Source organism: Platalea leucorodia (genome assembly GCF_965183815.1).
Source record: "Platalea leucorodia genome assembly, chromosome: 2".
Classification (NCBI taxonomy): domain Eukaryota; kingdom Metazoa; phylum Chordata; class Aves; order Pelecaniformes; family Threskiornithidae; genus Platalea; species Platalea leucorodia.
In genome coordinates, this window is record NC_138824.1 from 63,561,468 (window position 1) to 63,584,403 (window position 22,936).

Genomic DNA, 22,936 nt, shown 5'->3' on the forward strand with positions numbered 1-22,936 from the left:
ATGTAACTGGGAGTGGAGTTTGACTCCAAATATCATTTTAAGAATTGTGCTGCGTCAGCGATCTGACAATGCACTGGAAAGGTTAACTTGAGTGCAGATCGTTTAGCTTTGGAATGATGATTAATTTCAAGTGATATAAGTTATGAACACAAGTTTCAATTATTTACTGAAAAAGCCAACAAATCTCATGGGAACTCTACAAAGTAAAATAAAATCAGTTGACTGTGATTTTGCTTCCAAATGAACTAATCAGGTGATTGTGACCTTGACAGAGGGTCTCTCCTCCAGCTCTCCCCTCCCCTTTCCTATGTATGGAACTGACATGCTCATCTGTCTGCTTGAGAAGTCCTTGATACTGTTCATATTTAACATCGTTATCAAAGGTCCTTTGCTTTCAGGCTTAGCCATTAAAATACATGAGATGGGAAATGCTGACATGATAGTTTTGCAAATGTTATCTGAGGGGTTTGCATATATTATTAAATCTCTTAATGAAGATGATGAAGAATCAGCCTATTAACAGCTCAGGTATATTGCTGCATTAATTCTTGTTCTTCTTTTCTTTGATATTTCAGTGCTACGGCTATTGAAGGATGGTGCCGACCCTCATACGCTTGTTTCCTCAGGAGGCTCCTTGCTCCATCTGGTAAGAGTGATTGAAGATTAGTGTTACTGACTGTGGATAAATATGGTGGGATACTGAGTAGCAGATTGGGCATATTAACAAAAAAATAGGCCTAGCAAGAATTTTTTATCTACACTGCCCTCCACGGTGGTTATGATTGCATCCAGCTATGCGTGTGAAATAAATGGTTGTTTTCAAGTTGCTTACAGAAGGATGGATCATGCCATAGGAATGGTAACTAAAAGAGTAGAATGAAATGTTTTATTTATAAATTATCTGTGCAGTAATAAAGAGCAAAGGAAATATTGCTCGATTCCAAAGATAGAATTATGTGGTTCAGAGATTCACAGGTCCCATATGAAAAACACCATGATGTAATATTTTTCCTTCTGTTTTTGTGCATATTTTCTTGCACTAATTTTCTACATGTGTATATTTAACACATTATCTGTATTTAATTTATCATTATTTGCATAGCAATTTAGATTAAGTAACTGGAACATAAAAGGAAAACCGTTTGTATACAATGACCAAAAGAGAAGCAAGATGTAAGGGCATGTGGAGGAAAGACTGACAGGCAGACAGAAAGAAAATACTGCAGAGGTAAAATTTTGGCTTTGCTGAAGCCAACGGCAAAACTCATCATAAACTGCTAAGTCTTATGATCCTTTACTTTGGTCTGTGATGCTTCAGTTGCAGACATGCTTTCTATTCAACGTGAAACTATTTTAAGATATTTGGATCCAACTTTGTTGCACAATGCTGCTAAAATAAATGTGACTTCACAAATACAAGGGCATAACAGATCTAGTGAAAAGTCTGCTGTCAGTCGTTTATTTTAGAACAGTTGGATTAAGTTTCTCATAGTACGTACACAAAATATAGAGATTTCTTGATGGAAAAGAAGGATCCTGTAATATTACTGAACTGCAGCACACCTGCCACCATGCTCTTGCAAGATGTAGCATTTCCCCTGTGTAATTAATCTGTGTTTTCCATCTTCCATGGCCATGCTGCTTACCAAGGACTTTGGGAAATAGAGGCCTACGTAAGAGGAGGGTGCAGCAATGAGTTGGAACAGAGAAAACTTTTAAATTGTCTTTTCTCTCCTCCAACTATATGCCTGCTGCAAATGTGCTCAATCACTTTAAAAATGCAGCCCATATGAGAAGTTATCTTTGGGTTAACTAAAATTGAGGCATCCCAAATCTTATCCTGTGCTGAAAGCCCTAGGAGACAATATGTATCTTCAGTGTGGCTGATGTGACATCTGTCTCACTGGCATTTTAAAATAGAAGAAAGACAGATCCATCTTTAGGGATTTTAGGTTGCTTTGTCTAGTCAGCTGATGCACGCTTTTTATCTGCAGATAAAATCTGCAGTTGAACTATGTCTTTTTACATTTCTTGACCTTCTGCATTACACCCCAGTTCACTGTCACATTCAGTATCTCTTCACTGGTGCCTGCTGCTCCACAGACGCACATATGCTTTAAAGGGAGGGAAAGCTTCCTGCAGTAATAAATTTGCAATAGAGAACTGTGTGTAACCTACTGCCTCAGTCTAGTCAGAGTTACTTGTAAGTACTCATAATTCATTTACAGAAAAATACCAGTCCTATTGGAGATAGGGGAAAACCTGATTTCAATGAAACTTGGATTTGACCCTGATTTGGGAGCAGTACAGACAGGGGAGGAGAGTCATGATACAGGGAAACACATGAGCCAAGTTTATTTTCCTGCAAGAACTCAAAATAGTAATTTATCATGCATCTTTATTATATTTTTGAAGCCCACTCAGATCCATTCTAAGTACTAGTTTTACCACTACAATTCTATGCAAGCTCCTTTCTCCAAAGGGAAGCCTGATCAGTGTTTATTCTTTCCAGTTGTAGGGTAAATGTTTTTATTCCAGAATGAATGGAAAATATATTTATCTTCACATTTTACTTAAAATTTGATTCATTATAGAATTCTTTTTTCTTTTTCCATTTCTGTTAACTTCCAAAATGTGATATATTTCTAAAAAAATTCAAATGTGACACTTCATAGAGATTCTGTTGCTATCTCTGTAGAGAGTATCCCAATATGGTTGAATCTCAGGGAAGCCATGGGAGCTTCAAAGGTATTCACTGAACTCTCATTAGGCTACATGAGACAAGTACCAAAAAAGAGAGTACTTGCCTGAGTTGTCCATTCAGCGGGAAGCACAGTGTCATATCAATTCACACAGGCAGCCACCCAACCTGCCCTAGTAACAAAGTATATGAGTGCCAATTTTCTCCTGGAACTTAGAGATTGCCCAATTGCTTCACAAAATCCATTAAACAAGAATCAAGGAGCAGTGGCAATTAAATTGCTGCTACAAATCTAAGCTGTTTTCAGACTCATAACTAATCACAAAAGTCTCTATATCTATTATTAATACACAAAATGATGCAGTGACATCTGTCATTTGTTTTGTATGGAAGCTCTCTAGAAATTTTTTTCCTTAACACTGCCTTGAAAATGTGATTGGTATGAGATTATGTTGATCTGTATTATTAAATATCTTATCTCTGATTTGTTAAAATTTGAACATTGAAAAGCTCAATATAAGTAATACTACTGATACAATGAGTGATACTGATGCAACAAAACAAAACTTCTGTTTCTAGAGCTTTCAGATAAGCTACAAGCTAAATGAAATATATCAGAACTTAATTTCTATTCTATAATTTAATGGTCAGTATGTTTGTAAATCATTTAAAGCAGGACTGCTTTTTGGGCTCATAGCGTTTAATTTTCATCTTCCAAGTTTCTACATTTATGTTCGCAGTAGTACATGCAGCTCCTACGTTCAGTTGAATATCTCAGCTATGTCTTGACTTTACAGTGGAATCCAGTTAAGCACTTTTCCTTCTTCCCCTTTTCCTCCAGTGTCCTGGCTTCCATGCCAAATGAATACAGATCAGCAAACTGTGTGCCATGGTGTGGTTCCACATGCGATACAGACGTAACAACACGATTATTTAACCCTCACTTGCAAATAATCTGCAGATTTCACTATATTTGTACTCTCAGTGTATATGTGTGCTTTTTGAGACAGGGAAATATTACACAGCTTTAAATATTGGAAGAGGCATAGATATTAAGGATCGTATTCAAAGCATGTAAGCATCTAATACAGAAAATTAGTCTCCCTGTAGACTCTCTCCAGTGGGGAAAGAGAGAGGATCTTTCTCTGAAGAGTTACTGAGATTGTATGTTAGGCCAGAGTTAGGATATTAAATTAGGTGCCCCAATTGTCTTTTAAAGTATTATCCATAAGCACATCTATAAAAAGTCACAGATGTGACAGAAGAGTAAGCTCAAAACAATGGCTAAGCTAGTTTCTTCTTCTCTGCCAAAATTAGTGACCTCCGTCATGAAAACAAGGCAAAGTATACAAACACACACACACATGTGCAACCCCACCCTCCCCACCCTCAACACACCCTTAGTGTGCAGAGTATCTATCTGTCAGAGACACTTGAATAGGAATCAGTATCGTTAGTGGATTGGAAATAGGAGTGGGTATGGAGAGGCGCGTATTATTGCTATGAACTGTATAAAAGGCAGAAGTTCATGTATGTGTGGAGATATGTACAGGTGGGTGTACATATACTTAGATGCCACTGCTCGTGATGTGATTGTCATGCACTGATGCCTGTGCACTGATTTGGAATGACAATATTGAACAGAAAGAAAGCCTTATCTTTACCATAGATTTCAGCAGATTCCATATAGTGCTTTTTCACAGGGAATAAGGGATTCTGTGAATCACGGACATGGAACTTGCAGTCTCCACAAAACTATTTCTATAGATTCATCAGCTGGTTTGCCCTACAAACACAGCAGCTTAACTAGAGTGTGTCGACTGCTCAATTTAAATGTTAAATGCAGCAAAAATTGTATGTAATAAATTCACTTGTACACTGAGTAAAACACCATACCTAATCTGCTCTTCTTTCTTCTAGTGTGCCCGCTACGATAACGCATTTGCTGCAGAAATTCTAATTGACAGAGGAGTAAATGTAAATCATCAAGATGAGGATTTTTGGACATCAATGCATGTAGCCTGTGCATGTGATAATCCTGATATTGTCCTGCTACTGCTACTAGTAAGTAGAGCAATCCAATGCGTTGTGTGCTTGAAAAGGAAACAGAATGTAACACCATGAGGTCTGAAACTACTGTATGAATGCAATATATTACTACTAATCATATCAGTGAAAGCATATATTGTGTTTGTTTGTTTCTTGACATTGTTTTGGTGCTCAGGATTTTTAGAAGGCGTATAGTGAAGCATTTTTAGGCTTTCAATGAGAATACAGTAAAAACATCAATGTCAAGTCTCTCCTATCTCTTCCTTGTGGGCAGGAGCGTATATCTGTGATAAGCACTGAGTTGTCCCAGATGGGATATTCGGATAATTTCTTTTCTCCATGTCACCTTCTGTTAAGGACTGAGTTCACAGACAATCTTATCAGAAACTCCTTCTTAAAAGCAAGTATTTGCTCAATTACACTCAGTATTCATAAAGAAGTGTTTGTGGACATGGTCAAAACAAGGCCAATTTAATATTCATCTAATATTGACTAACTTTGACTTTTTGGAGCAGAATTTGCCCAATATAGTAATAGATATGACATTCAGCCTTTGTAGAGAACAGCTTTGTTCATGTTGTGCTTCAAGTCCTAGGATCACAACCTCTAGTTTTACACCAGGATATTAATGCAGTTCTTTCTCCCAGTTAATTTTATATTGCTCTTTAAAACAGTAGTGCAGAAACAGTTCACAATCTGACTTACAGTTTTCTAATCCATTTGTATAATTTTAAAATTTGTATGTTTTTAATAGGTTGTTGCAAGTAGATGAGCATTTTTTAGCATGCTTATAGTGATATTTCAATGTCACAGGTAAAATGAAGGGAAAAATATTTTTAAAGACTGTATACTTGATAATAGCTTTCATGAAATCACTTTGGGAGATTGTCTAGTCCAATCCTCCTGCTCAGAGAAGAGACAGCTACAGCACCTTGCCCAGGATCATATCTCCAAGGATGGAAAGTCCACAAACTTGCTAGGCAACCTGCACAGAAAAAAAAGGTTTTTATTAGATTTGAACAGAATTACCTGTGTTTCAGTTTGTGCCTACTGTCTTTTGTCCTTTCACTGAGCACAACTGAGAAGAGTCTGGCTTCATCTTCTTTACTCCCTTCATCAGGTATTTATGCACATTGGTAAGACCTGCCTGAGCTTTCTCTTCTAAAGGCTGAAGAGTCCCAGCTCCCTTAGCCTCTCCTGGTACAACAGATGCTCCAGTCCCTTCATTATCTTTGTAGCCCCTTTGCAGGTCTCACTCCACTATGTCCATGTCTTTCTTTTACTGGGGAGCCTGCAACTGGTGCCTCAACAGTATTGGGCTCTCACCAGTGCTTAGGCCTGCTGGTAATGCAGTCCAAGAAATCTATGGCCCTCTTTGCTGCAAGGTCGCGTTGTTGACTCATGCTCAACTTGTTGCCCTCCAGGTCCTAGTCCCAGAAGTATTTTGTGTGGGAAGCAGTCTAGCTAGACGGTAGGAAATACTAAAGAAAAGAGTATAGCCTAAATTTTGTCCTTCAAAATAGTTATCATCTGTCTAAGATCATCTTGTAGGGAAATATCTGTCTCTGCTTGAAGGTAATAGCTGGGAACACTGTTCTGGATCTGTTTACCTACTCTAGGTCAATGATGGGAAGCAGGGCTTTTAACCAGCATGATACGGATTAGAGCCCTCTTGGGCTTTTGAGGACTTGAGTCCAAATGCCTCCTCTTCTAGAGAAAAGCTAGATCAATGTCTGTTTTCTTCCAGAAGAGTATTTCACTAGACTGTTGGATAGATTTCACAATGTAGTTATTTTCTTAGGAATGCTTTGATGCTTAATTGCTAAGGCTAAAGCATAATGAGCAGGTTAAGTAGCATCCACAGAGATTAACGTGATAGTTTACACCTTAGAGCTATTGTTTCAGGCTTTCTTGGTTACACGTGAACTCTTTCTGAAATATACAGATATTCTCCCCTCTAGCGTGTATGATTCATTTTATAAAAACAAGGGTAAATAATATCCTATACTAAATTAGAAAATAAATGAAAAATCTTTTTTTATTATTCAGTTCATAATTAGTGATACCTTCCTTCCCTTCATCTCAATTCTGAATTCCTAAGCTTCAACCTTTATTTGAAATCAGAACAGGTAATTCTTTAAGGTTTTCCTGCATAGATTCTAGTTGCATCACACCAAATTGGAAAGAATTGCTGGAGAGATTCTTCTGCAAAAATGTTGTGTCCCTCATAAACATGTGTTGTGCTTTTGAATTCCTATGACAACTCTAATGAAACAAAGGTTTTGTTGTACAAAACACAAAACTTTTTTTTTAATAACCTAAGACTCATTGCGTTTAGAATCTCGTAAGTCAAAGCCATCATGTTGAGTTATACTTTGTGGGATATATAAGTGTGCTGTATTCTATTAGAGTGGCACCACAAGCAAATAGTCTTCAGTAGTCTTCAGTAGTGGAGGGGATAATCTTCTGATTTTCTTCAGCATAGTGAGTTATAGTAGTACGATTTTGAGTTAGTGACGATGCTAACTATAATGTAATGCCATGTATCTGAAAGAAGTACTGTGGCTACTATCTGACCTTCTTTACATGACATGGGTTTCACCAAAACCTTTGTTTGAAACTTGGAATTACTTTTACTCTGTCCTGTGGTTGATTCTTTCAATCTGTAACTTTAGTTTTAACATTGATCTGTACCAGACCTTCTCTGGTAATCTCTTAGGATTCTGATGGTCTCTGAGGCTACACGTGCTCTAGAAAATCAGAAAGAGGTGTCAGAGTCTTCTTGGGTGCTGGACCACAGTCATCTGTACTAACAAACTGTTAGAATGTCCTCTGGCATGACTTTGGCATGTGCCATCTAAATTCCTTCCAGACAATTCCCCAGCATGATTTTGAAGCTGGGAGGTCCCAGGGACCAGTTTGTATCCAGCTGTCACATTGTAGAGGCTAAGAGTCTTTACTGGACTAAACAAGGTCTCTTCCATGCCAGCTGGCTTCAATGCCTAGAGTTTTCCCAGGTCCATTTGATTTAATAGTAGAGATACAGCCTTTGCCATGCTTGGAATGTCCACTTTCTCAGCTTTTCTATTACAAATATAATTAGGTCCAGTAACAAAACATGTATAAATATGATTTTCTGTTCTTAGTGCTTAAAATAGTATTGCTTACCTAACCACAGTCGTCAAATATATTTGGTAGGAGTATCCCATTCTAAACATTGTCACTACTCTTGGCAAATGAAGGGTAAAATTTCCAGAAGGTAATATTTTACCTCTTGTATTACCTTGATCTATTCAGTATATATACTTTTGAAGCCTATGTATCCTTTGGATTCTGTGTGTACTCCTAAACTGATAAACAAATTAGAACAGAGAAGGTCATCTATAAAAACTCTTGTACTGTGGGAAAGTCTTGTAATGTGGGGAGTTTTCAGAAATACTGAATGCTGTGCTGTTGTTGACACTGATAGGAACAGTTGAGGTTAACAGGGCACTTCTAAAATTTCCCCTGCCTGTTTTTGCAAGCCCAATCTAATAAAAATTCATTAAGTATTTCTACCTAGGGTTATATCCAAAATTATTTTTCATCCCCCATCATTTGAATGTTATTTGATTTAGTCCCTGTTTATTACAAGCTGTCTTCTTCTGAAGGTTCTAAGTATCTCCTGATAACTTGGGATAAATAGGTCATCTGATATATTGAAGTCTCAGTAAGCAAAGGTACATCCATATGGATTTTTGAAGGTAGTGTTTGAATTCTCTATATTACTTGCAATAGCATCTGATAAATTTGCCCACATTTTAGGTGGTCAGCACTTCTTCAGGCAGAATTTTCTTGACTACATAAATAATAACTTTATGCTCTTCCTGCTGGAGTGGGAATAATAAATATGGTATTGTAGCAGAGAAAGGGAAATATTCTTAGGTAAGCAATAGTTTTTGAACCATACACTAATGCTATCTTTAATAACATTTGACAAAGTGAAGATGGAAATTGATGTTGGAGGGGAGTATTCTTCACAACTCTGAACTGTCTTTGTGTGAGCATTTGATATTAGCAATTACTTTGCCTTGAGGTTAGTGTTTCATGGGCCATGTCTGATGTGTAACATGAGCCTGGATAATGCTAATATAAGCTATAGGCATCTTCTATTATGCCGCAGTGTTTAGTTCGAAGAGAAAATAACACTTCATGTACCATCATGAATTACTTTTAGATAAATATTTCTTCTGGATTGACTTTACAACATAGACAATGCCATATTATCTGTTTTAAAGATGTGAGCTAAAAGGTAGCAGCATGGTCCTTTAACTGAGACCTGTGCAAATTCTGATTCCTGGAAAACTGTCATAGGGGCCAGTGGAGATTTCCTCAGTGAGGACTTCAAAATGTTTCCTGTAGGGAAAATAGAAAAAAAGGAATATAGAGTATATGTAGATCCCAGAAGGCTATTAATGAAGACTTAATTCAGCATGCCCATTTTCTGATTTTATCCCACTTTGGGTGGTCTTCATGTTTCTCTGGCTCAGACAAGATAGTGACTTGTCATTCATCAGCTTAGCTGTGGTAACTCACTATTTCTGTTCTCTGCTAGATAGCAAAGGCAAAAGCAAAGCTTGTTAGCTGAAATGTCTTTCACTGAGAGCTAGGAGGGGCTGTAGCTGTTTGTAATGTGATAATCTGCTATCGTGTCCTGTTGGAAGACTATTGGAATTGTAGGCACTGTTTTTGGAATTAATGCAGAATTAAATGCTTGAAGCTATTTCTTTCCATCCCAACATTTTACCCACGGTGGTATAGCTTTCCAGGGACATATTTAAGTCTTCTCCATTTTGTAGCTGTCAGCAAGGCAGGGGGCATTGGATAGTGCAGCCAGGAAATATATCCCATGTCTGTTAAATAGTCAGCCAATGAAGAACTTGCCCCTGAGGCAGCTGCTAGCACAAGAGGAAGTGTAGAGATCAAAGATAATCCATAGAGGTCTGGTTGCCATACATGCAAATCAGGTGGTAAAGGTCAGATTCACCAATCATTGCCTGACTGTATCAGTGTTGGGGGTTTTCCCCTTGGGATAGGGGACTGTTTCTGTGGGTGTGGTATGTAGGGGGCTCCTCTAGCAGGTTGAGGAGAATGCTGAAGTGCCTTTCATTTAAGAACAAAGATGCATAGGCTTGTACACATTTGTGCCCATATGAAATCTCCAAGACAGTATGAAAAGCAAGCAGATTTTTTAGAACTAGCTTCTCTGTCTTGCCTCACTGCCTTTTGAAGGCTTAGGACTGAACACACTGACAGCAATTCTGTCAAGTTGGGATGTGTTCCTGTTCTGTCATCTCTGGACACATTGCAACGTTGTATTTTGCATTAATTTCCTGTACTAGTTTTTACATTGAATTGAAACACTAGCTAAGATTTGAAACTTAATATCCAAAGTGCTCTGTCCTATTGAAAGTGCCACCTGAGTTACAGACTGTGCAAGCACCAGTACATGGATACTGCTCATGCTTTGTTAGCTGCAGGGAAGTATTAAGTCCACTCTATATCACTTTAAATGGCTGTAACTTTAAACTGGTACCCATCGCTTGCAGTCTAATTGTTCCTCCACAATATACACTTTCTAGCTTCAAATACTTTTAATTGATATGTAAAAGTGGTTAACCCTCACTTTACTTGTGTACTATTCAAACTACTATCTGATATAGTAACATTAATACTGTCGCAGCTTAGTAAATTAACCTTAGCAACTCAGGCAGTAGGGTGTATAGGTAATAATATCACTTTGTAGAACCTTGTTTTTTCTTTTCATTTTTCTTCAGTCTGACAGTATTATTTATTATCATGAATTCTCTGCTCTAAGAATCAGCACTGGATCATTAAAAAGGCAAAGGAGGTCAAGCTGTTCAGCTGCCCCACCTTCTCCCTTCTGTTCCTCCACTCCAACACATTTGAAAATTAAATGGAAAAAATATAACTGGTCAAATCCTGATTCATGTCTCTGCAATTCCATGATATATTTAGTTGGATCCTGACCCACTGTTTTCTCTCCAGTTTTTGAAACATGGTGTTTAGGCACTTATTAAAAGGTTCACTGTCATATTGAGCTCCTATATTTACTTGCTTTTCTCAAGCTAACTATGATTGTGTTATGAAGTAAAGGTTTCTTTATGACTTGCTGTTACACTTTAATTTCAGAGCATGTCACAGATAATTCATCATTGTGCTGTACTGTTGGAGTCATACATAACAGGTTGATAGTTATGAGTTTTCTGTTTTAATGCATCTTTGGTTTTGGTTTTGGGGTTGGTTCTTTTCTCTCCTCCGCACTCCCAAATAGTCATGGAGTCTTTTGATGTTGACTGACCTAAGGTTGAGAGCAGCAGAGAAAAACAAAGCAGGTGAGAATGCATTTTGTAGTGTAATACACTTTAATTTACCATCATCAGGAGGCACATTTTAGTGGGCAACATGAATGTAATGTTATCACCATCTGTAATGCAGATCTTGTCAAATGAAACTAGGAAGGTGGAAACAGTATTCTAGTGTTCATACGGCACTTTGCACAGTGGAGATTTATTCTTTCATTGACCTGAAGGCATTACGTAATAAACATGGCAGTTAATTAACTAGAATGGCAGAGAGCAGTACTACATCCTCAGGAATTTTTACATGTAGATAAAGGAAAAATGGGGAGTAGAAATACATTTTTAATATATGCTTTTTACTAACCTCACTAGGAAAAGTAAATATAACTACTGTGTGCCAGCCACTTAAATATGTTTCTTCATGTGGTTTTTGGAACCTAGAATTGGGCATAGAAGGCTAAAAGTACAACTCTTTAAAAAAATTGAGGCTGAATATTTTTTTCTCTCCTCTTTTTAAGAACTTAGGAAAATCTGTGCTCAGCTGTCTCCAAAAGGGAGTTATACTCAAATCATTCATTAGATTTACAGTCACCAACAGTAGATGAGCAGTGTTAGTTAGACAGGGTATTTGAACAGTATAATGGTATCCAGTGTATATGGGCATTTAAAAATGCTACTCAATGGTTGTGATGTCACCCACATTTCCTGATCCTCTGCAAATTTCTTTATGATACCTCTGCAAAATTCTTTATGACATGAGAATAAACCATATGACATAACATGACTAATGGAATATTAAAAATCAAATGGGACGAATATAGACAACCACATACAATGTGACAGATCTCTGGGTAGTAAACAAGGAAAAGGGGATCCGACTCAGTCATGTGGTGTAATGGACACTTCTGAACTCATTCCTGAACCTGGCAGTATAACAGGTAATCAAACATCATCTTTATATTTCAAAAATGCTAACAGCAAATATAAATATCTGCAGTTGTCTCACTAGGTCTTTTGTGAACCAGCCACTCATATTCTACTCTGTGGAGTTCATCCATTCCTTTATTTAGCAGCAGCTTCTCAAGCAATCCATGGGTGAACTGTCTTCTCCATATGCTTTCTGGCTTTCTGGCTTCAGGATCCTGTATTAGAGACATGGGCAAGTAAGCACCTCAATGGTGGCTCTCCAGCTTCCCAGCCTGTAGCTGTAAACTTCTTTAATTTTTTTTGGATGTGGTACAGTTCATAAATGTGTTAATTTGACAGCCTAACTGTGGTATTCATTTGTGCCTAACTACCAGGCACAAGCCAGCTTCTGGTAGATGTTCCTGGAGACATCCAGTTTTCCTCTTTCCCTCTCGCTACTTGTCAGTCTCATAGTGCCCATTCTCCTCACGATGTCCAGGTAGGACACAGCAGTGGAAGCTAGACTATGTTCAGGGGACAGGTATATTTAACTAAACAGCTTTTAATGAGGTGTCCTTTTTCAAAACAATATATGATTAGTCATCTTGTTCCTGAGAGATTCTTGTCTAAATGGACAAATCAAGCAAAAGGTGGAAAGGGAAGTTGCAGAAAAGTGTGAAGTATTTTTTAAAAAATTACTCGGTAACAGTAAGGATGCACAGAGAGAAATCAGATCTCTTGATCTGAGTCCAGTGGGTCATCCACAAGACCTGTGTAATGAATTCATGCCTTTGTGTATTTCACACCACATGGTCTGTTGGATAGCACCTACTCTCATGCAGGCTGAATATCCTAAGGGAAGTACAGTTGTGGTTAAATTTGGAAGCAAGGTTAAATCTAACAGCGGGAGGTGATTGTCCCACTCTGCGCTGCACTGGTGCAGCCCCACCTCAAGTACTGTGTGCAGTGTTGAGTGCCTCAATACAAGAAAGACTTCAAACTATTAGAGTATGTCCAGAGGAGGGCGACCAAGACGTTGAAAGGCCTCGAGGACCAGACTTACGAGGGTAGCTGAGGTCACTTGGTTAGTTCAGCTTGGAGAAGAGAAGGCTGAGGGGGGACCTCATCGCAGGCTACAACTTCCTCAAGGGGGGCAGCAGAGGGGGAGGTGCTGATCTCCTCTCTCTGGTGAGCAGCGATAGGGCATGAGGAAATGGAATGAAGCTGCATGAAAGGAAGTTCAGATTGGATGTAAGGAAAAGGTTCTTCGCCAAGATGGTGGTCGGTCACTGGAACAGGGTCCCCAGAGCAGTCGTCACAGCACCAGGCATGTCAGAGTTCAAGGAGCATCTGGATGACGCTCTTAGTCATATGGTTTAGTTTTAGGTAGTCCTGCAAGGAGCGGGGAGTTGGACTCGATGATTCTTATGGGTCCCTTCCAACTTGAGATATTCTATGATTCTATGATTCTAATACCAGATACTTTCAGTAAGACTGAAGTATGATTTATCCTTCAAAGAGAAAACCTTAATATATTATTAACATATTATTAATACATTAGTATTTCCTCAGTTCAGGGAATGATTTTTACAGAAATTATAACATCACAGTATAGACCTCTCACTATTTCATATACATAGATTTGGAAAAAAAAAAGTTTAGTATAGGATTTGTTTTTGCATAACATTAAAATGTCACCTCTAAATGTTTCTGTAATTTTGGAGTTAGTTTTAGAAGTGTTGGACTCAATTAATTTATTTGAATTCATGAGTGTCAACTTTGTTGGACTGAAATTGAAAACAATATTTCATTCATGCTGTATTCTTTAGGTAGATTGATTGGATGTAATTTTTGAGCCTATCAAGTAACTTCAGGGCCAACTTCTCACTGAGAGCTAGACTACGCTTACAAGAATTTTTAGCAGGAGACAGTGAAAAAGTATCAAGAAATACTGCATAAACATTTTAGCCAAAACATTCATGCTGGTAAAATGTGAAGAGTACAATCAAGTCCTGTGCTGGGGTTCCAGCTTGGGACTTGAATTTTATTTTTTTTTTATAAGCCACATAGCTTTCTCTTATCTTTATCAACTGTATCTGTTCCTGCTCTGCCTTTTTGTAGCCTGGCCTGTTGCTCAAAGTGTAGGTCTGTGACATGATCCTTCAAGTCCTTGTGTTCTTTAGGATGTCTGTGTTATGTAGAAACTTCTGTCTTCCTTTGTCCTCATTTTCTTGGGCTCTCAAATTGTTGCCAGAAATATTGAGAAGGATTTTGGTGCAAAGATGGTGTTCCCAGGAGGTGCTGGGTCTGCTAGGCCACCACAACAAAAACAAATAAGAGAGTATGTGGAGTGTGGAGCTTACTAGGGAAGAGGTGGGATGAAAGGTGCATTTCATGGTCTCCATCTCATTACCAGGAGCCAAGATACTAGAAAAGTAGAATTTAAGGCCCTGCAAGGGTAGATAGTGATTTCTGCTTCCTCAGCTTGTGCTTGAGGTGCTCCATGCCTTATAGGACATGTGTTGGAGAATCTGGTGAAGTTGTGTATTAGACATGTGAATGGAGGCAGTTTTTATCACACAACAAACTGGGTGCTAAGCAAAAATCTTGTTTATGTGGGAGCAGTACAGCTGTGTCTGTATTCTTGTGACTTCCAGAGGAATATGAAGTTGTCTTGGAAGGACAGAGATTCTCTATACTTGCCTGCATTTGTCCTCGTCTTAGTGTGATAAGAAATAATTTAAATTTATAAGTTGTAAATTGTTGATTTTATTTCTAAATCTTCTCACTCATCACAGTACTGTAGAGCTATTTGGATTTTCAGTGCAAATCAAGCAATCAGTAGAATTAAGCTATTATGGAAACTTAGCTTTCTCTGTATTGAAACTTAATGATTCTACAAAAAGCTCATTACATGCTGCATAAAGGAAAGAATATAGAAGAAACTGCACAGGATACGCCATTAAACAGGATATGATTATGCAAGTCCAAATTTGGCCATCTGAATAATTCCAGTCTCTTACAAAACACAAAGTAAAGTAAGTGCTATGTAACATTTCATAGCTCTCATCCAAAAGCCCAGCATCTTAAGTGTAGTGCTTGGTGATGCTTGAATGTCATCTGCCCAAGTGCCATGAACTGGCCTGATGCCGTTCAGCTCGTGAAGCCTGATAGGATTCTATTTTTGTATGGGGTTTTTGGAAATACTTATACCTTCCACCAGCACTGCTGCATTTTGGCTGACAGGATAAAACCTGAGTGTATTCAATTTGCCAAATTTGACTCTAGTACTAGTATTAGTTGAATGTTTTAGATTTGACTGCTTCTTCACTTATGGAAATTATTAGTTATTTCATCCTTTCCTCATTTAGTCCCAACTTTTTTGATAGACTGTTTTATATTTTCTATAGGATGCCGACTTTTGATTTTAATGTAAAATCCCTTTTCCAAAATCAGATATAGTTTTACTGGAAAAAAATACAGGAACAGATTTACTGGTGGGAGTGGAAAGGAAGTCTTATGGGACTGTAATTCTCTTTCCCCTTCCCCATACGCTTGGTATGCCATGTATCTGAAGTCATGTAATCAGAGAGCAGTTGCATAGTTATTTTGCCCTTGTTCTTTGCAGCTGCATCGGACTGTTTTAGCAAGCAGAGATAAATGATCAAAATGTCATTAGCTTTAGAATTTAATGAAAGATCTTTAGCTCTCATAGTTTCAGAAACAATTAAAGCTGAATAAACAATTGCTTCCTCAAAGAAAGTAATTCTGCCCTCCCACTCAGTCTTGCTCAATATGACTTCCTCCTTTGAGTCAATATAAGAGGAAGGAGTAAAGGGGAGAGAATGAAGAGCAGTTAGAGGTCGGGAAGGGACAGTGGATGTGGATAACAGTTTAAAGTATAAAGGAACATGTGGCCTGAAGGAAAAATGATTCTTCTCTCTTTCTAGAGGCAGTTATCAATATCTGGTAGTTGTAAGAAACTTTAAATAGAAGCCTTTTATATGAAAGCTGTGGGCATCTATTTGAATGTTTTCTTCACTTGCAGTCTGCAGAGGCTGGTGGATGTGCGATGAGTGTAGGAGGGACCTTCCAGAGCATGTGTACTGCTGGCTTACAGCCTTTCATCATTGCTGACTGAGCTAAGATAGAACTAATCTGGGTGAAAACTCTTAATGAACTAATCTAGGTGAAAGCTATTAGTGAGTTGTCGAACACTAGATGGCAACACTCAGGGGGACACTGTAGAAATATTAGTCTTTCTCCTTTAAGACTGGGAAAAAAGGATGAAGCTAGCTAGTGATGCAGCACTAAAGGTGGTCCAAGGAGAGATAAGAACAGGAGCCTAACTGGATACAGCAACTTTGGAAAGCATTTGTGTTTGAGTGCTATCATGAAAGTAATGAGACTGCCTAGTAAAGAAATGAGGATAATACAAAAAGAAAAGAAAACCATTGGAAACTTCCATTGACAGAAGAAATTAGCCAGGGAAATACAACCTACCGTGCACAGCACAAAGAATGCTAAATCATGGGATGAATCAAAGTCTTTTTCACAGGAAGTAGTCACAGAAAGTAAAACCTGTCTTCAGACATAAGACAGTGATTTTGTCTGAAGAGTCTGTAAATGCTTATTGGATGGCTAGAAATCACCAAGAACTCTGCGGACAACAGTGGGAGAATTGAATCTTTCTGGCCAAGACCTCACAAAGAAAAGTACTGCTTGCTAGCAGAAACATCATGAACTGTAGGAACTGGCTAACAGTAACACCACCCCCCCCACCCCACCCCACCCCCTCCCAGGATGCTGGCAGAAAGTACCTGGATATTTCCTGGTATTTTGGAAAATATTTGGGGTTGAGGGGGAGACATATAGCATACACCAGTGCTAGTAACCAGCAGATCTCTGTAATTTGGAGTCCTTAGCATCAGAGCGTTTCCAGAAAATAAGAATTCCTGGAGGTAAAAGAGAGTTAGACCTACTGGGAAAAATAGCACCCCTATTTTTGGCTGGAGCAGGTCAGAACAAATATGCCAAGAGGTGGACTACATGCACAAAGACAGGGAATTTTGGATCATTTTCACTGTTATTCTCTTGGTTCCCAGAGAAAGAGAATGAAGGAATGACAAGATAATGAAAATCAACATCTGGCTTTTGATCTTCAGTAAACATAGTTTCATGCTATGAAGAAGATGGTCTGGGAATGTGCCACCACTGAGGGATATTTGTAGAAGGTGAGATTTATTTTTTACACCAGGTGGCCTCTGCTTGAATCAGTGACACAATTACCCTGTGAGTCATTCTTACAGAGTAGGTAGGGAATATGAGGAAAACTGTTAGCTAAATTAGAGAAGTGAAAAGCTGCCTGGTAGTCAAGAACTTGGTAACAACAAGACAACAGCCTAGCTATTAAGAGAGAAGCAATGGGCCTGGGAGTTACTGGGGCTTCTTTAGGATTGGTCCTACAATGCTATTTTATTTAAAGTTTTCAGTGATAACCTTGGGAGGAAAAATAGGAGTATGATAATGAAATATGCTGATGACAAAGCTGCGATGCCTTTGTCAGTTCAGGTGAGGATTAGTATGTCATGCGGAAAGAATAGGGTATCTTTGAAGACTTCAGTAATAAAAATGGGTTGAAATTTAAGTGTACAAAGTACAAGGTCATATTCTGAGTTATGAGTAATAGACATTTCTGTGATACACTCGGGAATAATCTGTTGGAAATAAGGAAAAAGACCTTAGAGTTTTAGTCGGTTGTAAGATGATTATATGTTACAAATATGTAGCTGCCGATAGGGAAAAGAGGTTCCTGGATTTGTCAGAATGAAGATGTTTCCAGTAGAAAGGGAAAAGTGTTGTTGCCACTGTACAAGGAAGGACAGCCTGCAATTAACTATATGCAGCCATGTTCGAGAATGGTAAATTGTACCAAGGAAAACTGCAAAGATAAACAGGGGAATAGAAAGTCTATCTTATGAGAAGAGGCTAAAAATAATATTTTTAACTGTAAAAAAAAGTCAAAGCAGACAGGTTGTAAAAATTTCTGTAAATATATCGGGATAGAGGAGGAGGTAAAAAGAGCTATTGAAGCCTGAAGTTACTAATGCCGTGAAAACAAATGACTATAAAATGTCCAGGAATAAACTTAAGACAGAAATTAAACTAACTTTTCTGAATGTTAGGAGACATAGGTTGGAAAACAGTATTCCATGCAGGAGCAATAGGGGATAAAAAAGAACCTCTAATTGACTTTAAAATTGATCTTAAAGTTGTGAATGAGATTATATGTTATGTGTTTACCTGCATTATCAAAGTAATTTCTCAGGAGATCCATTCTAGTACTACATTCCCACATGGCATCTGTTCAGAGGGCTGTGTAGATATAATTATCCTGGCTGTGTGCTTAAAATAATAAAGTAACATACAGAGGATATTAAAAACTATACTTTTGTGAAAAACAGCAAATAAAGTTATGTAGTGGATATTTGATGCCCGTCAGATTATGGCTAAATTTCTATGGCCCGAAAACAGCCAGGAGAAAAGTTCATGGAAAAGGATAATTCAGAAAGAGAAGTTAGACATATTAACTACCAGAAAAACATTGGTGTTTTTCAAGTATTTGAAATAACTTTGTTTTCAGATATGCTGTTTTCAGATCTTTGAAAAAAAAAAATGCATAATGGGCAAGTAGTATGAAATCAAGGCAAAAAAATAATAAAGGGCTTTTTTTCTCAAGAAAAAAAAACCCAAGGCCACAAAAGATCAGATGTATAGTCACTGGTAGTAAGCTTAGAATGGTATTTAGATCTGTAATTAATTGTGTGCCTCAGCGGTATTTGTAAGAGAAACTGCAGACTCGTTCGTAAACCTGATTATTATTTCAGTAAGGGATACGAAAAGGCTGACATATGAGAAATATGTCAGTGAAGGAGCTTGATTAATCAGGGAAATATTAAAAGAACTACAAAGAGAAAATAAAAGTGCTATAAGACAATTTTTGGTGATATTTGCTTGAAATTTAACAGTCCTTCATTCTTACTGGTTTCCAGGTTTTGGCAGGAGCTATAGAAATATAAGAAATATTTGGAAATGAGAAAATTTGAATTTGTGAGGTCTAGTGCAGTGGTCTTCAAAGTGGGTGCACACCCTATGAGGTGCACAAGATGATTCATTGAGGGTATTAGAACTTCTATTTTTTTATCTTAAAAGAATAAGAAAGAAAATAAGCTTTCCTAATATTTAATATAATGAAGCTGGCACCCTCACTCCATCCATAGGTCAGAGGGTCCCGTGTCACGAACGGCAGGTGAGGTATCCTGGGGGAAGAGTGGGTGCTCCACAATGCAGAGGTGTTGGCAATGGTGCTCTCACTTGTTCATCTGCTTGCAGCGTATTGCGATGTATTGCAGTTTATGTATGCCTGGTTACATGGATTTACAGATTATATTATCTAGCTTTAACTAAATTAACCCTCACAAAATGGACAAGTGGCTTAAAAAGATTCCTGCAAAGAAACCGCAGATTGAAGATAACAAGGCTAATAAAGACAGCACAAATGAACAAGAAAATGGCAGAGCAAACACTTCTCCTAGTCCTAGTATGAGCTCTTCATCATTATGAGGTAAAACCGCTGCTGATCTAATCAGATCTAATCAGCAATGTTTAAAGTCATGCCATACTCAATATGGTATTTTACAAAATTTCACTAAATTTAATGGTAAATCTTCAGAAACCTCCTTTGAGGCTTCTTAATAGCGAAAGACAAAAAAGCTACATACTGTTGGGGACACACTTGTTCTTCCTACAAAATGGCTGAAATAATACATGGAAAAAAAATGGCTGAAATAATACATGGAAAACAATATGGCAACAAACTCTAAAATGCGGTCCTTTGTCAGCAAGTACAGTTGGAACATGTATAGAAAACATCACTGAAGATTTGATGAAACAAGCATTAGAACAAATTACACAGTGTGGGAGGTTTGCTGTGCAGTTGACTGAAAGTACAGGTGTTTCTATCACATCCATATTTCAGCTTATGGTATTTGCTAGATTCTGTTTCAGTAATGAAATACTCAAAGAACTACTTTCTTGTGAGCCACTAAAAGAAAGATGTGCCAAAGCACATACAATCTCAACAGTAAATGACTTTAATAAAAACAATGTTTTATGGAAAAACTGTGCAAGTGTAACCATTGATGGAGCAGCTGCTCTGACTGGAGTAAGGATTCTGGGGCAAGGTTACACAGCTGGCACCACACCTGAAATTTACTCACTGCTTCATTCATAGGCAAGCTATTGCAGCCAGGAAGTTAGACCCAGAAGTGCTACAGGATGTCATCAATTTGGTTAATTTTATAAAAACAAGACCTTTAAATAGTAGAATCTGTACAATACTTTGTAATAAGATGGGGAGTGACCATGAAATGCTTTTGTGCTGCACAGAGGTTCACTGGTTATTTCGTGGCAAAACACCTAAAAGGCTGTTGAACTTAGAGATGAGTTCTGCATCTTTCTTTTACAAAAAGACAAATGTTCCAAATTTGCTGACCATTTCTGTGGTGAAAAGTCAGTCAGTAGTATGCTACCTAGCAAATACTTTTGGAAAAAATAAGCACACTTAATCTGTCCTTTCAAAGTAAACGTGCTGGTTTAACAATGAGTAGGAAAGTAAGTGCTTTTCAAAAGAAACTCATGCTATGGAGAGAGCATTTTGAAAAGAGATGTTTGGAAACATTTCCATCATTATATGATTTTGTTGCCAAAAATTATGCACATCTCCTATAAAAACTCTCATATCTGTACACCTTCTCATTAGTTTGCAAGACCAAGTGATTGACATCAGGGAAGATGGAAATTTCCTAGCCAAATTTCAATAAAAACCTTTGTTTAATTGGTAGATGAGGTCGAAAAATTAGTATCATGATTTAGCAAGCGCCACCAACAATGCATGTCTTCCATTTGGATCTAGATATCTTTTCCAGCTATGGCAGACATTAAAGCCAAGTCTTGAAGTAAACTGAACTTAGAACCAGGCCTTTGAATCACTGTATCATAAAGTATTAAACCAAAAATTTAAAAAATAATGAACCATATTCAATCACATTGTTCTCATTAAAAATATTAGTATTAATAATAATAGAGCAAAAAGGGTTTTGTACCGTTAATAAATAAAATAAAAATTATTTAATAATTTTTTTATCTTTATCTCATCATTTTTTGATTTCTACTTTTGTATATGTTTTATAATGTGCATAATATATATATGTACAGTGTTACATATATATAATTTATAAACAAATATACAAAAATTTTTTACTGATGGGGTGCATGATAAGAACAGTTTGGAGGTCACTGATCTAGTGATTAGAACAGTAGCCTGGGATGTGAAAGACCTAGATTAGTATTGTGTAATCTATGTGTGTACTAACTGGGGCACTACTATCAGCCTAGCATGAGGTCAGACAGCTGTAAATCTACTAGAAAATGTATATTGCTGTCTCTCTTAAAGTCTAGGAAAGTGAAGTCTACAAGGAAAGAGGTGGTTTTGGCAGCTTAGTGGGTTGAATAACTTGTTTGCAATGGTTTTCAGTGTGCCTTTGGTGTTAGGTCTAATGGAGCAGGACATACATGTATACTGTATTTCCTCTTATAGGGACATTTACCTACCCAGATCTATGTCACACCCCCCACCCCTACTCCCCCCCCCCCCCCCCCCCCCCCCCCCAGTAGTAAGGAAAGGTTGCATTTGCCTTTTTTTTTTTTTAACCACTCCTGAAAACTATGAAACATTCAACACAGGTGAGACTCCTTTGGTTCCTTCTTTTTCCTACCTTCTTTCTGTAATTAATCATGTTATTCGCAACCACCATAATAAGCCAGAAACATATATCTTGTCTTTTGAGATCTCTCACCATCACCCTTTTCTTGAGGCTAAGAAAAATGAGTATGTCACAGAAAATGACTGAACCTTGCATCATCTCCAAATTTCTAGTAAAACAGAACTATGACAAGGATGGTAGATGTGCTTCCCAGATTTACAGGAATCTAGTCAGCTGCTGTCTCTGGAAAAAAAAAAAAAAAAAAAAGAAGAGAGGGATATTTTTTCAGGTAAGTTGATAGCATGTTATTTATTTGCATAGAGCTGTCCTGAAATGCTCATGAAAACCCCCAACCAACACCCTCCCCCCTCAATCTTATATGGCTTTTTGTGTGTTTTCATTTGGGAAACATTGGAATGAAATATCACTATGGCATAGTTTGTAATGCATAATTTAGAAGGGCTTGGGAGCATGAACCTATGAAAAAAGAACCATCATATGAATCTTCATGAATTCTTGAATTTCTGAGTGAGCTAGTAGGGTAAAATGCAGCACTGATACAATTTATCAAAAATTCAAGGGCAACTTGTCTTGATATGCCACCATAAAGATTGATGTGTAAAGTCATTGAAAAGAAAACTGCTGCAGGAAAAACTGGCTTACATATTGAAAGCAGATGGTTTGGGTAAATTATAACAGTGTAGGGTTAGTGGAGGTAATAAATGAGGTGACATGAGGGTCAGTAAAAGGCTCATGTTTGTACATGTTTTTGAAGACTTTTCAATTAGAATAGGAAAGGTGGAGAAAAACATTGACTTCCAAAATTTAGAATAATTAGTGTAGACTAAGTGCGAAAAAGTAGGTAGTTCAGTTCAGTGCAGAGTGATGTAAGATAATGAGACTGGGATGCATAATGAAGTGTGGGAGTTAAAGATGTGAACTGAAAAATAGTGGGAAGTTGGATCCAGTTCATTTTTTTTTGTTTTGTTTTGATAATGAGCTTGAGCAAGATGTGGTTGCTGTCTGCAAGGATGAAAGGCTAAAAGGATGTTGGAAAACCTGCATAAAAGCTGAAATATGAAAGCACAGGAAAA

The 22,936-nt window shown here is 37.6% G+C and overlaps 1 protein-coding gene across 1 annotated transcript in view; it reads left to right on the forward strand.

Annotated features, from left to right (window-relative positions):
• The window catches only part of MYO16 (myosin XVI), a gene marked incomplete at both ends in the record, with an annotated part of 315,156 nt that overhangs the window by 49,428 nt on the left and 242,792 nt on the right, over window positions 1-22,936 (forward strand). The window contains 2 exon segments of the mRNA XM_082305019.1: window positions 576-646; window positions 4,622-4,765. Coding sequence (XP_082161145.1) covers window positions 576-646; window positions 4,622-4,765 — 215 coding nt within the window.